This window comes from Somniosus microcephalus, chromosome 13 (genome assembly GCF_052327205.1).
Source record: "Somniosus microcephalus isolate GS21.2 chromosome 13, FLI_Smic_1.0, whole genome shotgun sequence".
NCBI lineage: Eukaryota > Metazoa > Chordata > Chondrichthyes > Squaliformes > Somniosidae > Somniosus > Somniosus microcephalus.
Genome location: NC_140999.1, coordinates 30,797,234 through 30,817,901, shown reverse-complemented (window position 1 = coordinate 30,817,901; position 20,668 = coordinate 30,797,234). Strand labels below are relative to the sequence as shown.

General features: G+C 40.2%; 1 protein-coding gene across 4 annotated transcripts in view; it reads left to right on the top strand.

Moving 5' to 3' along the window:
- nfic (nuclear factor I/C) overlaps positions 1–19,897 on the top strand; it is a 482,744-nt gene extending 462,847 nt beyond the window's left edge. For all 4 annotated transcript variants that reach the window (XR_015080544.1, XR_015080545.1, XM_086004725.1 and 1 more), the window contains one exon: positions 11,382–19,897. Coding sequence is in view for 2 of the 4 variants with exons in the window: in XM_086004725.1 (XP_085860851.1) it covers positions 11,382–11,399 (18 nt within the window). In the remaining 2 variants the exon portion in view is untranslated. The remainder of the gene's footprint in view (positions 1–11,381) is intronic.
- Positions 19,898–20,668: the final 771 nt, after the last annotated feature.

Genomic DNA, 20,668 nt, shown 5'->3' with positions numbered 1-20,668 from the left:
GGTATTTAGCCAATTCTCTTTTGAAAGCTACGATTGAATCCGCCTCCACCACCCTTTCAGGCAGTGCATTCCAGATCCTAACCACTCGCAGTGTAAAAAAGTTTTTCCTCATGTTGCCTTTGGTTCTTTTGCCAATCACCTTAAATCTGTGTCCTCTGGTTCTCAACCCTTCCACCAATAAGAACAATTTCTCTCTGTTTACTCTGTCTTAGACCCCTCATGATTTTGAACACCTCTATCAAATCTCCTCTCAATCTTCTCTGCTCTAAGGAGAACAACCCCAGCTTCTCCAGTCTATCCACAACTGAAGTCCCTCATCTCTGGAACCATTCTTTTAAATCTTTTCTGCACCCTCTCTAAGGCCTTCACATCCTTCCTAAAGTACGGTGCCCAAAATTGGACACAATACTCCAGTTGAGGCAAACCAGTGTTTTATAAAGGTTCATCATAACTTCCTTGCTTTTGTACTCTATGCCTCTATTTATGAAGCCCAGGATCCCATATGCTTTTTTAACCGCTTTCTCAATCTGCCCTGCCACCTTCAACGATTTGTGCACATCATTGAGTAGACTTGTCATAGTAAACTTGTCACTTTCAATGTATAGAAAGTGCAACCAGGCAGTTAAAAGTCATAGGGGTCGATTTTCATTGACCCGTGGAGTCGGGATTGGAGGCGTGCGGGGGGTTAAAGTCCCGAATTCGGGGGTCCCAACACCATCCCGCCCCCAACCCGCCTCCATGTAAGTTTCAAAGGAGGCGGGTACCCGACCCGCCTACCCGAGGCGGGAAGGGATTAGCGCCAATTAACTGCCTGTTAACAGGCAGTTTTTAGCCTAATCCCTATTTTAAAGCTTGAAGTGTGGGATTCCCAACGGCTCCAAACCACGCCAAGTTAGAGGAGTCGGGCCGTCGGGTTGAAGGACTTGGAGGGGTCGAGATGTCGGTGTTCAGGTGAGTGATGTGTGCATGAGTGCAAAGGTAAGTGTGTTTGGTGTGTCTAAAGTGTGTAAAGAAGTTTAAATTACCTGTACTTACCTTTACAGCCTTCCTTCCTCTAGGTTTCGGGAGTCCATCATCTAACTGGCACAGAAAGCAGAATGGCTGCGATCTGTCAAAAGTGACAGCCTGCAGCTTTCTGTGCCGGAGAGATTTCTAACTGAGTCTGTGTAGAAGGATTCAGGTTAGAAGTAAGACTGTCAGTGTTTGACAGCTTCAAACAGCTGTGAAACACTGATATTTCATCTGTCAAGATGTCTCGCATCTCGATGGAGGCGGGACTACATTCCCGAAAGTTGTAGTCTCGCCTCCTTCCCGACTTCTGAATGAAAATCACCCCCCTAGTATACGAATAGATGTGGATGAAGAAACTGGCTTGGGATCAAGTAATAACATGAAATTCTGCATCTCCAGACTTACCCCAAGGTGACACCCTGGAGGTGGGTGAAGGAAGAGAAGGGAGTGGTGATGGAGTTGAGGGTCGAGGCATGTAGGAATTGGCAGAAACTGAAATGAATGGCTTCAGTTTTGCTGACATTCAACTAAGAGAAAGTTTCGCTCATCCAGGTCTTGATGAGTCAACCGTGGATCAGTGGTAGCACTCTCGCATCTGAGTAAGAAGGTAATGGGTTCAAGTGGCACTCCAGAGAACTGAGCACAAAATCTAGGCTGTCACTTCAGTGCTGCAGCGTTGGAGGTGCCATTTTTTGGATAAGGTAGTAAGCCCGAGGCACCGTTTGCCCCTTCGGGTGGATGTGAAAGATCCCCTGGCACTATTTGAAGAAGAGCAGGGGAGTTCTCCCGGTGTTCTGGCCAACATTTATCCCTCAAACAACACCTAAAACAGCAAATGTTACACCCCTGTTTAAAAAAGGGGAGAGGGATAAACGCGGGAGCTACAGACCAGTCAGCCTAACGTTGGTGGTGAGGAATCTTTTAGAGACAATAATCCAGGGCAAAATTAATTGGCATTTGGAAAAGAATGGGCTAATAAATGAATTTGTTAAAGGCAAATCGTGTTCGACTAACTTGATCAAGTTCTTTGATGAAGTAACAGAGAGGGTTGATGAGAGTAATATGAGGATTGATATTGTGTAAATGGACTTTCAAAAGGCGTTTGCCAAAGTACCACCCAATAGACATATTAGCAAAATTAAAGGGATTAAGTGGACAATGGCAACATGGATACAAAATTGGCAAAGGGACAGAAAGCAGAGATGAAGGGTTTTTCAGACTGGAGGGAGGTGTACAGTAGGGTTCCCCAGGAGTCGGTATTAGGACCACTGCTCTTTGTGATATTTATTAATGACCTGGACTTGGATATACAGGCCATAGTTTAAAAGTTTTCCGATGGTACAAAACTTGGAAATGTAGTAAACAATGAGGAGGAGACTAACAGACTTCAGGAGGACAGACAGACTGGTGAAATGGGCAGACACATGGCAGATGAAATTTAATGCAGGGAAGTGCGAAGTGATACATTTTGGTAGGAAGATGAGGAGAGGCAATATAAACTAAAGGGTACAATTTTAAAGGGGGTGCAGGAACAGAAAGAACTGTGGTGTGTATGGACACAAATCGTTGAAGGTGGCAGGACAAGTGGAGAAGGCTGTTAAAGAAGTATATAGTACCCTTGGCTTTATTAATAGAGGAATAAAGTGCAAAAGCAAGGAAGTTATGCTAAACTTTATAAAACACTGGTTAGGCCTCAGCTGGAGTATTGTGTTCAATTCTGGGCACCACACTTTTGGAAGGATGTCAAGGCCTTGGAGAAGGTGCAGAAGAGATTTACTCGAATGGTACCAGGGACATGGAACTTCAGTTATGTGGCGAGACTGGAGAAGCTGGAGTTGTTCTCCTTAGAGTAGAGAAGGTTAAGAGGAGATTTGATAGAGGTGTTCAAAATCATGAATGGTTTTGATAGAGTAAATAAGGAGAAACTGTTTCCAGTGGCAGAATAGTCAGTAACCAGAGGACACAGATTTAATGTGATTGGCAAAAGAACCAGACACGACATGAGGAAACATTTTTTTACACAGCGAGTTGTTGTGATCTGGAATGCGCTGCCTGACAGGGTGGTGGAAGCAGATTCAATAGTAACATTCAAAAGAGAATTGGATAAATGCTTGAAGGGAAAATTTACAGGGCTATGGGGAAAGAGCAGGGGAGTGGGATTAATTGGATAGCTCTACCAAAGAGCCAGCAAAGGCACGATGGGCTGAATGGCCTCCTTCTGTGCTGTATCGTTCTATGATTCCATGATCTGGTCATTTATTTCAAAGTGCTGTTTGTGGGAGCTTGCTGTGTACAAATTGGTGCTGTGGTTCCCTACATTACGATGGTGAATGCACTTCAAAAGTCCTTCGTTGGCTATAAAACGCTTTGGGACGTCCTGAGGTGGTGAAAAGCGTTATATAAATGCTTTCTTTCTATTTCTTTTGACATCAGGTTGGCGGTTGAATATTGTAGCAACAGCCTTTAGATCAATGGAGGAGGCAGGAATTAAAAGCTGGATGTAGTTGTAACATTTGTGATCAATCCAAGACAAATACTTTCCCCTTCAACCCCCCTGATGAGCATTTAAAATAAATTACTATATTTCAAAACCTGTGAACAGCCTTATGTTGCAGTGCCACTGTGTGGGAACTTGCTGTCCCACATATTTATAGGAACCTGGCTTGTGCTCAGAATTTCCTACAGCGAGTTTCTGGGTTCGGCTGAGCAGCAGGAAGGATGAGAGCTGGAGGCTGACCCCTCCCATGCTGATCTCGTATACCTTTTAGCAGCTTGCGCATGAGCTGATTGTGCGAGTCTGGCAAACACAGAGTTAAGGTTCCTGCAGAGAAGAGCGAGATGCTTTTATTTTTTTGACAGCCAAATGTGTATGCTTCAATCATTCAAAATAAATGATAACATTCAATAAACCACACCAGACACACTTCTACAACAGAGTATGTTAAAAACCCCTTGGAAATTCTGTCCAAGAAATAATTGGCTGTCAGTGATATAAATGAAGATGATTACTACATTCTGATTACAGTGTTTCCCTGTAATTTACATTCTGTATGTTATTTTTCTGGTCTAATCAGAGACAAATTCATTTGCTAACCCGGAGAGAGATTCTACAGGCAGGCAGGGATCATTTGAAAGTGCTTTTTAGGCTTTAAAATGCCCTGCCTAGGCAGTGCTGCCAAACCTAGCTCAGGATAATGTAATTGTATTGGCATCCGTGGCAATGTGGAGGTTTACTGACGTCCTCCATTTAGGCGAATTTCCATGCAGAAATGCTGCACTGAATGTAAGGCAGGAACCAGAGTGAAATCAGCAATAGAGCTTGATCACAGATTCCTGGCCTATACATGTGGACAGCAGTACAGTCAGATAGTAGAGGCCGAGTGTAGGGTCCTTCGCTTATAATCATATCTTGAATAGATGCAGAATAATATTTCCTTTACAATGCCACATCCCAACTTCAGAAGAACACCCCTCCATCACTGCAGTGGTCTGTGTTTCCACAGCATTAAAGAGTCAATTCACCTAATAAAGCTCGGATTCCAACCGCCATCATGTGGTAGGTGCCGTTTTTACCCACTCGCTGTTATACACAAAGTTCTAGGTTGATAATGATAAATTGTTGCCGAGTCTCTTTGTAGTGCAGGTTATGAATAGTTGCGACAATATTTCTGATCACAAAAGGAAATAATCGGCATGGGGAGGCTCTGCTTTTCGCAAAATCACTGGCTGTATTGGTTAACTATCTTCACTTGTGTCTGAACACACAGTCAGTACCTCTACTAACTAATCGTCATTTCACTCCTGGAGTAGTGCAATCTTTGGATCTAGAGTGGATAAGCAGCAATAATTCTTTGTAAACAATACACCTGCATTGATGTGATAGAGTCTCAGCATCTCAGCTGATGCAAGTATTTGTAGGTGGAGACCTACACTGTGGCTGGAGAGTTAAAGCAGCCACCAACTCTGCCAAAATCTGAAATGATTGAATTCTGCTTTTCTCATCGCCAAACTGCTGATTGAGTTTGTCAGGAAATATATGCAGATATCACTTCTCAGGCAGAAAAATTTAACCCAAGAACAGTTTACATAAGAACATAAGAAGTAGGAGCAGGAGTAGGCCATACAGCCCCTCAGGCCTGCTCCGCCATTCAATAGGATCATGGCTGATCCAAACCTAGACTCACGTCCACTTCCCTGCCCTCTCCCGTAACCCCTAATTCCCTTATCTGCTAGGAAACTGTCTATCTCCGTTTTAAATCTATTTAATGTTGCAGCTTCCACAGCTCTCTGGGGTAGCAAATTCCATAGATTTACTACCCTCTAAGTAAAGAAGTTTCTCCTCATCTCAGTTTTGAAAGGGCAGCCCCTTATTCTAAGATTATGCCCCCTAGTTCTAGTCTCACCCATCAGTGGAAACATCCTCACCGCATCCACCCGATCAATCCCCCTTACAATCTTATATGTTTCGATAAGATCGCCTCTCATTCTTCTGAACTCCAATGAATAGAGGCCCAACCTACTCAACCTTTCCTCATACGTCAACCCCCTCATCTCCGGAATCAACCGAGTGAACCTTCTCTGAACCGCCTCGAGAGCAAGTATATCTTTTCTTAAATATGGAAACCAAAACTGCACGCAGTATTCCAGGTGTGGCCTCACCAATACCCTGTATAACTGCAGCAAGACTTCCCTGTTTTTATACTCCATTCCCCCTTGCAATAAAAGCCAAGATTCCATTGGCCTTCCTGATCACCTGCTGCACCTGCATACTAACTTTTTGTGTTTCATGCACCAGGACCCCCAGATCCCTTTGTACTGTAGCACTTTGCAGTTTCTCTCCATTTAGATAATAACTTGCTCTTTGATTTTTTCTGCCAAAGTGCATAACCTCACACTTTCCAATATTATATTCCATCTGCCAAATCTCTGCCCACTCACTTAGCCTGTCTATGTCCTTTTGCAGGTTTTTTATGTCCTCCTAACTCACTGCTTTCCCTCCCACCTTGTATCGTCGGCAAACTTGGATATGTTGCACTCAGTCCCTTCCTCCAAATCATTAATATAGATTATAAAGAGTTGGGGTCCCAGCACTGACTCCTGCGGAACACCACCAGTTACTGATTGCCAGCCCGAGAATGAACCATTTATCCCAACTCTTTGTTTTCTGTTAGATAGCCAATCTTCCACCCATGCCAGTATATTACCCCCAATCCCGTGATTTCTTATCTTGATCAGTAATCTTTTGTGTGGAACCTTGTCAAATGCCTTTTGGAGGTCCAAATACACTACATCCACTGGTTCCCCTTTATCCACCCTGTATGTTGCATCCTCAAAGAATTCGAGCAAATTTGTCAAACATGACTTCCCCTTCATAAAACCATGCTGACTCTGTCCTATTAAATTACTGTATGTTTATCCAAATGCTCTGTTACTGTTTCCTTAATAATGGACTCCAACATTTTACCAACCACAGATGTTAGGCTAACTGGTCTATAGTTTCCAGCTTTTTGTCTACTTCCCTTCTTAAATAAGGGTGTTACATTAGCAATTTTCCAATCTGCCGGGACCTTTCCTGAGTCATGGGAGTTTTGGAAAATAATCACCAATGCATCCACAATCCCTACCGCTACTTCTCTCAAGACCCTAGGATGTAGGCCATCAGGTCCGGGGGATTTATCCGCCTTAAGTCCCATTATTTTACCGAGTACCAACTCCTTAGTGATTTTAATCGTGTTTAGCTCCTCCCCCCCCTCGAGCCCCCTGTTTGTCCAGTGTTGGGATATTTTTAGTGTCCTCTACTGTAAAGACTGATACAAAATATTTGTTCAGCGTCTTTGCCATCTCCATGTTCCCCACCACTAGTTTCCTGGCCTCATCCTCTAAGGGACCAACGTTCACTTTAGCCACCCTTTTTCTTTTTATGTAGCTGTAGAAACTCTTGCTATCTGTTTTTATATTTTTTGCTAGTTTACTTTCATAATCTATCTTCCCTTTCTTAATTAATCTTTTAGTTATTCTTTGCTGGCTTTTAAATGCTTCCCAATCTCCTATCCTCCCACTAGATTTGGCTACTTTATATGCCCTTGTTTTCAGTCGGATACTATCCTTTATTACTTTACTAAGCCACGGATGGCTGTCTTTTCTTTTACTCCCCTTTTTCCTCAGTGGAATATATTTATCTTGAAAGATGTGAAATATCTCCTTGAATGTAGACCACTGCTCTTGTACCGTCTTACACTTTAATCTGTTTTCCCAGTCCACTTTAGTCAATTCTACTCTCATACCTTCATAGTCTCCTTTATTTAAGCTCAGTACACTGGTTTGAGATCCAACTCTTTCACCCTCAAACTGAATTTGGAATTCAACCATATTATGGTCACTCATTCCAAGGGGATCCTTTACTAGGACATTTTTTATTAATCCTGTCTCATTACACAGGACCAGATCTAAGATTGCCTGCCCCCTGGTTGGTTCAGTTACATACTTTCTCATAACACTAGGCCCGTATTTTCCGACCCCCACGGGTGCGTATGAGCTGTGTACATACCCGTAGGGGCCTTGCATGCATCCTCTGCCTGCACTGGAGAAGGGCCTCCGCGGGCAGAGAGTTCCGCTTTCTGCACAACCTCCACCCGCTGAAAACCTTTTAAAATCTTACGCTTGGTAAAAGCAGGCGTAAGGCCTGCTTTTACCAGCATAAGTTTTAAAATGTAAAAAAAAAATTCCACTCATTTATAATTTAATAATACTTTTAAAAAAGGTAAGTTTATTTTTAGCCCCATAAAAAACTTTCATTATTTTTTTCAAAAAATTTAAATTTTTGTTTAAAATACTTAATTTAATGTAATTTTAACTAATTTTAAATACGTGATTTAAAAAAATGTATTTAATGTTTTAGTGTGTTTTTTGAGTGATCCCCATTCATACTTTTGACAGGTCTATCCGGAGAGACCTGTCAAAAGTGTGAAGGGGAATTCCCTTCTTTGATTGGTTCCCCATGGCCCACGTGATCCTCATGTCGCCTCTGGTTCTTTTGCCGATTACCTTAAATCTGGGTCCTCTGGTTACCGACCCCTCTGCCACTGGAAACAGCTTCTCTTTATTTACTCTATCAAAACTCTTTATGATTTTGAACACCTCTATCAAATCTCTGCTTAACCTTCTCTGCTCCAAGGAGAACAACCCCAGCTTCTCCAGTCTCTCCACGTTACTGAAGTCTTTCATCCCTGGTACCATGCTAGCAAATCTCCTCTGCACCTTCTGTAAGGCCTCGATAACCTTCCTAAAGTGTGGTGTATTTACAAGTTGGCTACAAACCCCATTCTGAGGAAAGTCAATCATCATTCAGTAAGAGAAGTCTCTACCTCTTCGATTAGCCTTAGGTGAACTGTAACTTGGGATCATGTATTTTTTTTTAACCAAACGGAAAGTAAATCTTATTCTCTCAAGTAAGGTTTCCTCCATACATTGATTTCCCACTGTACCTCGCTTTCAGACATTGTGGTAAAATGAAAGAAGGCATGACCGACTCCAGTTGAAGTAGAACTCGGCTAAAGAAAGAAAGCATTTGCATTTCTATAGCGCCTTTCACAACCTCAGGATGTCCCAAAGTGCTTTACAGTCAATGAAGCATTTTTGAACTGTAGTCACTGTTGTAATGTAGGAAATGTAAGTAGTAAGGAATATACATGGATCAAATGGAAACAGTGAATTGTATATTGTGAAATTTGACGAGGATGGCGCACTTTGTCCTGTTGGCTTGCTGTCTTGGCCTATAGTATGTGGAAAATACTCATTTAGAGATCAAAGGATACTATACCCTTGTTAAGTAATCGCCAGATTTACCTATGTTAATTGGCTTCTGTGTAGATGGATGCTGTGTGCCACTTGGATGACAGCATCCTGCTAATGGTATTCCCTCCCAGTAGCCTTAGGCTGCTGAGTTTAGACGTACTACAGTAAACATCCAGGAATTGGCACTGCTTGCTGTGCAGCTGCCTGCTTACAGCAGTGAAACAAAGCTGCTCAGTTGGCAGACAGATGGCAGTGCCATCTGTCAAGTGCGTTAAAATGTATTAGGTTTACTGTGAAGAGCAGATAAACAGTGATGCAGAGAGCTGTGCGAAGCTCACATCATTAGTTCAAAGCCATCCATAAATTAAAAAAAAAATTGCCTGGAAAAATCAAACATACAGCTATTGAAAGACTAAGTGGATTAAAAAAAATACAATGGTTGTGCATGCCTCATACAGTATTCACATTGTTGATTCCCTTCACAGAATATTCAGCTCTGCAGTCAAAAATTCACCTTGTTACTACAAGAAATAAAAATAATTATGAAATGTAACATTTAGTATTTTAAAATTAGTCGGGTGAAAAAGTCTTCTCACTGAGTGGTTTTTTTTTCCAGCAAGTACAATACTTGCCTCAGTCCAATGAAGCATTATACCAAGGAACTTGTAATTGGGAAGCTGCCACTTCAGAATGTAATTCACTTCACTTAGAAACTATAGACTACAAATTGCAGTCCGTGCAATGTGCTTGTAACAAATTCCTTTCCACTATTTCAATGGCATTGACCTGAAAATACATCCAGTAAAAACCAGAAAGAGGAATTTGATATGAACGTGTTATTTCTTTTACTTTAAGCATATGTACAACAACATTACTGACAGGGTTATACTATACAAGTTATTTTAAATTGAAATGAAAGTGACAGTAAATGAGAATAAATACTTTTTCCCTGCCAAATGATTAGACTGCAGCAAGAGTCACGAGGCGTAACACAATATAGTTGTTCAAGTGGATGAGCATTCGAATTCCACTAAAGGATAGATCTCAGAACTACCTATCAATCAGTCCCAATGGTGTGATTGAGGGAGTTTGGTTTGCTCTCCTCTAAGTATGCAATGCTTGTTACGTTTTTTGGATCTTTACCTCATACTTTTCTTGTGCTTAGACTACTCCTATCAGTGAGCCCTCCCTGCCTATGAACCAGAGGTGACTGTATACAACAAAATATCTGGGTAGTTGTAATGTGCCCAGGGATCAGACAGAAACCCATGCCACTGTATTGCTTACTAGATATTCACTTGTTCTAATTTAATCTCCTTGATTTAGGAAGGCAGTGGAATAAAGACTATCAGACTATAAATTACTAAACAAATTTGTTAACAAGGAATAGCTAATAATACAGTAGCAAAGGCAAATAGCAAATTTGCGGTATAATACAGAACCTAGCAGGTAATCTTGGTTCCGGTTTAACGCTTATACATGTTCATTTCCCCCTGAAACCTAACTACAGATGTATTGATCCCAAATAATCTCGGGGCCAGCGGCATATTTGTGACACTTGTTTCCAGTGAGGACACAGGTGGGCAGAGGTTCCGTCCACCCCTGGAGGGCTAGCATTGTACAAGGAGTTGGAGCCAGCAGGATGGCGCAATCAACTAGATTGCCCACTGTTCCCGCCTCCTCTGTCCCTATCATACTGGGTGCTGGCAAGATACGGATATCCAGTACAGTGGAGAGGCATGTGTGAGGGGCCACAGAGCTGTTCCAGTCTGGTGTCCTGGCCTGCTGCACTCTAGAAGATTACAACTTTCTGCATTCAAATCAGCCCTCTTATAAAGGGGACCATTTCACTGTTTCTAAACACTTTCAATCTGTTTCTTCCAGCTTTTCCCCCACGCAGTTTTCATTTTCTTTAACTGTCCTGACCCCAAAAACACATGTGTTAATGAGGGGCCTAACACCTACTTCAGAACCAATTCCAGAAATTGGTTAGCACCAGGCACAGCATGCTCAGTGCACGGGCCGGCTTCGCTCACTTGTTTAGGTGTTTCAGTGGCCTAACCAGAGGTCCTTAAAGGGACCATTACAGGCTGCCAACAAAAAGCTAAGTTGTTTTAAAATTTACCTTCATGTTGAGCCGCGTAGAGCTGGCCCGCTAGGACCCCCCCCCCCCCCCCCCCCCCAAGGACTTACCTGTGGGCCACTGCTGGCAAGGCATCTGGCCCAAATTGGAGAGTTGGAAACCTGCGAACTGGCGGCACGACAGGCAGCCGCAGCTCGTTGCAATTATTAGGATAAGGCCCGGGGCCTAATTTTGGACAATTTTAGGTTATGAAGCTTCAAGAACTGGCAATTTTTTACATACTCTGTATGACTGGAGAGGGTTAACCATTATCAGGCTGCTTGCACACATGTTAAATTGGCTTGGTAATTATTCGCTATTGGGAGTGATTTTTGAAATGTTTTTCCATGCTGATAGTTGGAATGAGCCTTTTCATTTATTCTGTTGCATTAAGTTTATTTTTATACGGCAGCTATTGATGTCACTAACGTCTATATTTTCTTTTCTTCCGCAGTCCTGGTATCTGGGATAGTTGAAGTCCCCTTTCAAGTATTACAGAAGCTATTTAATCATGTTTCAAGAAACATGGTCGCGCGTCAACTTTGGTTTCAAGTTTAAAACGGAGAGAAACAAGGGAGAAGACTATTTATCAACTCGCCTTTAAAAGAAAATGAAAAGTCAGAAACACTATCATCCTACCAACATGTTCCGAAGATGGGTGCAATTCACTTCTTCCATTGGCTGAAGCTTAGCCTGAGGTTTCCCCATCTGTTTTATGCAAATAAGCCTTTATATTTCTTTAAAAAAAATTACAGAACAAAGTTTACTAAATCTGCTTTTGACAGGGTGGGAAAATTAATCTTCATCAGCTGAACATAATTCAAAATTACATTATGGTTATCTTTTGATTTCTCCTTTTTAAAGAACAAGGGTAGCATCGTTCGCAAGAACCACTTCAAAGCCACCCAGACCTAGCCTTCAAGTGCTGAAATGTACAGAATGAGTTGTATCTGCGCATTGGCGTACCTGAGGACAGGTCTACTAAAAGTTATCACAGTTAAGGACAATTCTTCACACCTTTTTAAATCATTCTTGATTATAATCGTTGTGAACCTTTTTTTTTACTAACTTTATTGCAAAGTTTTAAAACATCACAAAAACATGCACTAATGAAGTCTACACATTGAAGACCATCACTTCAATATGGCTAATTCATTAGCTTGACGTCAAGTTATGTTCCGTGTTTCTGTTTCAGAACTTTGGGCAAACTAAGCATAAGAGAAATTATTTTTCTACTATACAAATAAATGTGTTTAATACTTTGGTATAAAATCATTCCATTAAATTGTTCAGGCCGACACATTTAAAATTACTTTAAAGAGTTCCTTCGTACCAACATTGCAGGTCAAATTAGCCAGGGTGATGGTTGCCTAGTCTCAACCTGTTAATTATTGGGAACATCATGAAGCGATTTCTCTTCCATTGCAGTTTATAAACTAAGGAGGATACTGAATATATTCAGTGTCAAAAACATCCTGCACCACAGGTTTGTCAGTGAATGATTTAATTTACCTAAAACTTTAAACACATTTTCAAAATTATTTAACCACAGCACACCACAAAGAAAATCATTCAGTAACGTTGCTTACCGTTTTTCAATTCCAATTTTCCCACCCTAAGCATCATTTAGTTTTTGCATGTAGCTAATAGCACAGATACAGATGTTCATCTACCAGAGCAGTCGACTTATTGGTTTTAGTTATTATTGCTTCTTCACTAGTGCATGACATAGTCCATAAGATACATACCTAGCTTTTGGTGATAGTATTGGGAGGCAAAAGGTGGCTGCATACAGGGTGTGGGGGAAATTCTTCATACACAGTGTAAGTACAAGGCCTCACACTACCACACATAGATTACTTTACCTTTCCTTCCTGGCTACAGGTTGCATTTATTTTAAAGATTAAACATACAAATGGCTGCAAACTCAAGAGTATCTTTAGTTTAGTGGGTTATATTTTGGGAGCAGAGTAGAAAATTGTTTCAAGAATCAATATTTTTGTGATTTTTTTTTTTTAATTGTAAAGTTAAACACCGTGTGTTTATCCCCCCCGATATTCACACCTTTCAGCCAGTAGCTATTACACAGGAGAACAGCACCGGAATTGAACAAGGTCTAACTTGGTTTCAAAAACACACGTTGGAAACAATGTCCAATCAGTAATCAACTTTAAATTGGGGGGAAAATAAAAGAAAGTAGTGGTTGCTGCATTTTAATGGAACAGGTGAATGGCCTGTTTAAACAGAAAAAATAATCTTTTGTAAAGATTTAAGAGGCAAGTGCAATTGAAAGGAAACAAATTTGTAACGTAGTGATTCTTTTTAACTTGTCCTTGTACCCCAGGACTGTAAACAGGGGCAAATTGTTGTCGCCAGGCGACCGTGGCACAAAAGTGCACCCCAACCCCTCCTCCCCCCCTTCTCCCCCCCTTTCACAGGTGAACACAAATGCCTTAGTCAGTATGTTACTTGTTATTTTATTTTTTTAAGCAGAGGGTAGCCAGCTGCACTCGTAAAAAAAAGACAGCACTTGTGCACACGATATCATTCATTAAACTGACACATATCAAAAGCAATATTTGGCATAATTTTCAGTTTTGTTCACAACTGAAAACTCTTGACAAAAGTAGCCTGCATCTGAACAAATTTCTGTCCATGTACGCTTATTTTACTTGGTTAGGTACAGCCTTGCCTGAGCTAAAATGCTGGCATCCAAAACCTCAAGTGTGTAAGCAGAAACAGTGAGGCAAACTCTAAACGTATTTATATTAACATGTTTTTTCATCAAAGGTGCTGAGTGATGCATGGTGCTTTGATAGTAAACTTTGTGATCCAGCAAAAAAAAACGATCAGCTAAACTGCTGATCTGACGTGCATGGCAACTATGTGCTGGCTTCACTCTTTTCCCTACAAAATCCTTTCCTAATTTGCACGGAATTTTATACCACATTATGTGCCTTGCCTTTGAGAAAAAATGTTTAAAAAAAAAACAAAAAAAAAATCCTTGGTATCACTGCACAAACTTTTGGCTGCATGTACGGTTGCTTGTCATTAAAAAAAATTGCCATTGGTAAAAATGTAAGGGTTTATGATTTTTGCTTCATAGGACATTGTAACAGCACTAATTATCAGTATTCCAGTGATTCTGTGGATTTTCATATAGAATATATTCATCTTGCGGTCATGTAGGAACATTGCTTTCGGACGTTATTTGTCACTAATATTTTAATGGAAAGTGTTTCACTTTTGATTCTCCCTATTTGCGTCTTCCAGCTCCTTTTATTTTGAATCTTTGGAAAATATGCAATACCAGTCTTGTCTATAGAGATAGAGCATTTAGCTTGTTTTTAATCATTTTGAGTTAGCACACATGATAACTACAACATCATACTTTTCTATTTTTTTTAATATTAATTTTGTTTTAATTGACCAAAGTTGGTGCTGCTCTCTATACAGAAAGAAAGATAGGTCCTTCTCCTGTTATGAGTAATGCTTGATGCATGATTAGGGAAGGCTGAACGTGGGGGGAGGGGGGAAATGTATATTTACAGTACAGCTGTGAAGCACCATGCTGGCAACACATTATAAAAAATAAGTTTTGTTTTGTTTTCCTGTGTGTCCTGGTGGCTCAAACATTGGACTCTAGAAAGTAATTTCCTTAATCAGAACAAACTGGACAGGCTCCATTTCACAAAATACAGTGGCAGCTGATCAGGCAATTGCTGTAGTAAATCCACTAGGCCCAACATTTCGGCCGAGTGTGGTACAAGCCTCTGTAAGTTGTAAATTGTCAAACTGTTTTCAATCAAGTAAATGTTTTTCTTGCATGTTGTTTCCGGTGGATTGGATTTCAACAGTGCATCAATCCCTATTTTTGACTGAAGACAGGATTCCTTAGTGCTACATTTTTTAAATTGTTGAGCTACGGCACTTGGCAAGCAGTACCTCTGTTGTCTATTGTACCTGAATCTGGTTCAAACAGGAAATAGGTCACATCAGTTCTATAGATCTGTGCACTATTCCACCAGGCCTAAGTGCTTCACAGCCTAAACTGTCAACTGGCCTGAGCTTTTAAGGGGAAGCTTCTAGTCAGAATATGAAAACCATGAATTAAGATTGTACATAAAGAATCAAAAAAAGAATAACACAAAGCAATAGTTGTGGAGTGTCAATTTGGCATGGTAGCATTGTTCAACAAAATGACCATCTACACAAAGGTGGAATGACAAATGATAACCAAGACATATATAGCTCTGCTTTAAGACCCTACTAATGTCTCCGAGCTTTAGTAATTTGAGTTTGATTGACACTTGGTATGCTAACTGGGATGCTGCTCAAGGGGGACAAGAAATAGGGCAACGCCAGCAAGTTTGATCCTTGTCACATCCTTGTCTTGGACATTAGCTGCCTTCCTTGCAGACTGTGTAATTTGTAAGCTGTATAGTTTTATTAAGTATGTTTTACTTAATCTACCCTATTTTGTAAGGCAAAGACTTTTGTAATGAGAAAAGTAAAAAAAAATGTTTCATTACACTGGCTTATTAAGAATGTTCAGCATTATATACCATTTGTAGAGTATTCTTCCTCCATGGGAACTGGATTTGAGTTAAACTCTCCTGTTACCCTTATTGTATTTAAATACAGTAATTGTCCTCATTTTTATGGTTTTGCATATTCCTATACTTTAAAAGTATAGGCTTCTGATGTAAAAGAGCCATTGTAAATGGAAAAAAATGCTTTATTTTATGAAGAGTAATTATGTCAAACTTGTAAGAAACACTTGGAATTTTGAGAAGGAGTGTTGTCATTGTAGTCTCTTTGACTGTTTTAAAGAAAAAAAAAGTCTGTAGACTTTCAAGTGCTAAACTGGTGGGAGTAGAACAGATTATGTGTACTCTTTGTAGGGCAAGGGAGCCCAACAAATTGTTGTATGCAATGTACAGTATTGTTTGTGCAAAGGACAATGCAATGCTGGTAGCTAGTTTATTTTTAAGGCAGGACAGAAAACATTGTTTACATGTGTATTCCAACCCTTGGCAATGGCTGACTGCATGCTCCGTGAAATCCTTGTAGAAGAATTCCTGTAGGGAATTCTCCTCCATCCATCAGACTCTCAAGCAGGATAGAATGCTGCCACAGTCAAACATGTGACTTTTTATTATTCCTAAAGGGGTTATGAGTTGGTTGATGACTTTTGTTGGGGCACATAGGGTGAACACTGTTACTAGTGAAGGTTCTGCAGGCTCAGGTATATGTGGTGCAGACTATGAGGTGATCTTTGTCCCTATAATTGGGGTCCTTTCACAGTCCATCTCAACCCTTCTACATTTGATAAATCCTTCCAGATTTTTATTGTCACCACATTGGTGTTTTTTTCCTCCAACATTCCTTTCAGTTTTCCAGTTGATTGACAGCCCGCTTACTGTACCAGATATGAGACTGCCCTCCACTTTCCCTAAAAAATAGGATATGTGTCCTGATTTCTCCAGTCTCCAAGTCACACATTTAAAAGTTGTGAAGCCAAATATGTACTTCAGTCTTTTACCTGTCAGCTAGAAATTTATTTTTTAAATCAAAATGAGATGTGCTGATCAAAAACTATTTTGAATTTCAATGAAATGCTCCCCCAGTATTCTTGCCTTCCCATTCATGTTGGAAGCCATTCCTTGTTCTAATCCAGTGAATTTTCTGTGCATTTGTAAACCACCGCTAAATAATATTAAAACATACAATTATAGTCTAAAATATGATCTTGTTCACTGTGAACAAATATGATAAAGCACTGAATCACCTAACTAAGCTGGTAGTATACAGAGACAATAGCAAAATACTGCAGCTTCCTAGTCCCAGAAAGTCATCTTAAAAATCTAGAGGCTGTCTGTGACTTTTGAGCTTTGGAAAGCACTGGGTGTTAAAACAAAACCTGTTCTAGCAAAGAACATCTTATATGTTTGATTCTGCCCATGCAATGCTCTCAGGGATAAAGTGGCTGTGCTCACTGCAACAGCTCATCTCACCGCTCAGTCTGCACAGTAAAGACCTGCAAAACCTGTGCTGCAAGATGGCACGCACTAGATGTCAAGACACCCAACCAGGAACTGACAAAATTCATTTCCCTCCTCAAACCCTGGACAAATTTGCACTGTTCCACTCTTTCACCTTTTCCGTTTCTGCAATAACTCAAGACAGGGACTGAGACGGAACAAGCTGCCATTGACATTGCCATTAGTCACAGCATTAGTAAAGCCAACACCATTCTTAGGTCTACACCACAGATATATTTTTTCTAAGGTTTTATCTAACCCCCTGCAAAATGTGCCAGTTGCTTCAGTTAGCCTGAAGGGAATATGCAAATTCCATCACAATTTCCATTTTTTTTCCTGTTGTGCAGCTCCTTTGCAGCAACGCGCAATGACACACGTTAAGCAGCCAGATTACATTTTGTAGAAAGCAGTAGATATACTGGTATTGTTGTTTCACATACACTGCTCACCCAAACATCTGTAACTGGGTCTCTGGAAATCTCTTTGAAAGACAGTAAATGAAAAAGGAAACGGATAAATTCTCAAGGACAGCTAAAGTGGCACCTGACTGCCTGTCGCTCGTATAGGCATTTTAGTCAGGCTGTGCAAAAACTCTAAAGTGCAAGAAAAGTTCATGAAGGTTCTTGTTGATGTGCTGATGCAAAAAGCATTTTTCAGGCTGGTTTGGCAAACTCAGTTTTCCATCTCTGACAATCAGGTTGAGAAGGCAGTTACCTCCTCAGCCATGTTTACATGGATGGTGAATATTGATTGGGTTCTGTGTGATGTGGACTGTCTCTGAGCTGAGTCCAGCATTCATCCCTGCTTATTTAACTGGACTCTTCAGATTACCTCTGACAAGATCATTTTCCTCCTAAAGTCAGCTTGTATTAACCGTCCCCCATCTACATCTTTTTTGACATTAAGGTGATTATCCTCCGTAAGACTATTTTCTAAAATCAAGTAGATACTTCCCAGTGGTTGACTGGCACAAACACGGCACCCACGCCAGTGATAATATTAGGGATACAATTACAAACCTTGGATCCCTGCAGTCAGGAAGCCCTGTTTTCAGAGTCCGAAGCCCAGCAGCTATTTCTGGTGGACACCAAGCTCTGAAAGGGATGAGGCCAGGGGGATTAGGCAGTAGGAGCACAACTATTCACTGATGCCCACATTTAACGATGTACTGGGGCAGTACCAATAAAAAAAAATAATCGCTAGGAAGACTGGCACATGGAAAAAAAAAAAGAATTTGACCTTTCATAGTAACCAGTAACAGTTAAATATTCCAGCAATGCAACCACAGTCCTCAGACTTTAATAATTGGAATTTCCTACCAATCAAATTGGCACTTTTTGTGAGAGAGTGACTCCGTGATATCAACACAAGATAATTTCACACACCAGCCTTCTTTGAAAATCATTTTGTCAGGCATCCTAGTGAAAGGAGTTGCTTGGCAAAATAAGAGACTATTGTACCGGTAATGTTACAGTTTTCCAAATTATTGAATTCCTGGTAAATGCCCCTTTTTTATTTACTCTGTACCCCAAATCTGTCAGTAAAAATTCTTTTTTTTTTAAATTAGAAATTTCTGATTCCATTTTTGTTGCTAAAACAATAATTAATGCTGTAGTTTGAAAAAAAACTTGTCTATTGCATCTCTGACATTCCAGATCTATTCTCTCACCACATTCAGACCAGTCGAGGTGTATTATTCAGAAAATGATTTTTGCATTGAAGCGTAATACTCAGTTATTAATTATTCCAATATTGTGAAGCTTATTACTTGTATATAATAATTAAGTCAGCACACTATGATGAACCTATTCCACATTCTCTATTTAACTGTAACCAAAGGCAATATGGATTTAGTTTGGATGTACCATGCTTAAAAGCCTTAATTCATCGACAGAACCCAAATGAAGCAGCTCCATGTAAACAAGGTTATACTTAGCGTGCTTTGATCCAACTGCACTGAACTTTACTGTATGAAATAGCAGGAAAATGGGCAAAAGATCCATCAATGCAGCACATTTTCCTACTGCATATGGTCCTATAGGGAGTGATCTGCTGATTAGCATGACAACAGCAACAAAAAAGGAGGAATTGATCCGGCCTCCTTTTTTTAACTGAGCTTTGATGTTGATCATAGTTGTATAGAGAGCAATGGTCAGATAAGCAGTTGCATTATTCTCTGCAATTATTTATAACAATTTTAACAAGCCAGCAGAAAAGTACCAAAAACATTTTTAATAAATGCAGTGCCTGATAATCGACTGCTGGATTCAATTTTGCTTTGCAAGGCCTGGGTTTTCACAGTTTGTCGTTTTATAAAGTCTTTGTTGCACAGGCTCTATTACAAATGTCCTTTGAACATCACTGTTGTAATTCCATATGTATTACATCGCATATATTCTGGGAAGAGAATATTTCTCTGAGAACACATTGAGACCGTGTTATTTCTGAGGGTTTTTCATTATATTTTAGAATATTACGGTAGTTACCACAGTAGTTAATCAGTAATCGCTTGCTTGCTGCACAGACATACACACACTACACACCAGGACAAACTTGTGGCTCTTTAGTTGCTAGATGCAAATTTCTGACAATAAAAATAATCTTTCTTGACCACAGTATATCTACTCCAGCAACAAAAAATCATTTATTTTGATTGTATTTGTCTTTTGATTTTTAGCTAAATATGTAAAGGGACACTTGTACAATGACCAGCATCTTTCCTGCTGCTTTTGTACACAGATGTACAGTATATATGTAACTAAATCACCACTCGTTTTAAACTGGTGTGAACTCCGCTTGACATTTGATTATAACCATTGTATTCAGCCATTACTGTTAGCAGCTGCTCATACTACATACAATTACTGGAAGTGAATATGTTTCCCTATGCAAAAAAGTTAAAAAAAAATAAACAAGCTATGCTACAGTTCTGGCTCTGGTGTTTTCTTTGAAACTTTTCACCATAATTTTCTCCTACAACCCAGAATTAACATGAAAAAAAAACGAAGTGAATGCTCCGTAATTCTCAGAAGACTTTTTTTAGAGCACATTTTCTTTGCAGACGAGCACATAAATAAACAGCTCCACAGTGAAGCCTTTAACTTAGTTTCATAGGCTTTTCACTAAACGTTATTGAGCATCTTAGGTGATGGACCAATACCTGACCACTCTGGTTGAAAAGTGGCAAGAAGATGAAGTAAATGAAGAATTTTGATTGAGTGGCACCAGAGTTGGATTTTAAAAACACGATTTTGCAAGAGAAATACAATGCACAGAATCTTACAGGATGCAGGAGTTGGAGGGAGGCATATGTGAAGCTTAGGAGAAACCAAAGAAAGTTCAAAGCAGCAGTGACCGCAGTAGTACAAACAAAATATAGAGACAGTAAAATGTACTCTGTGATACCATTACATCTCTCAGGCCTAAGAAGTTAAGAGAGCGTTAAAGTTTTATATTTCCTGCACTGAGATGCAAGCAATCTGTATATCTTCCTGCTTCCCAGGAAACAGAAGCCGGATAGTTTTGCTCGTGAATGCTTCCAGAGCCCACGCAATCTTTCCATTCCCAGATGGAGCAACTGGCCATTGGTCAGAGGCACGTCGTCATTTAGGATGATTAAAATGAGGCTTTTTGGTAAAATACATTGGCCTGAATTTTTACTGAGGGGTGCACTCAGAACAGGCAGGGATTTGGAGGG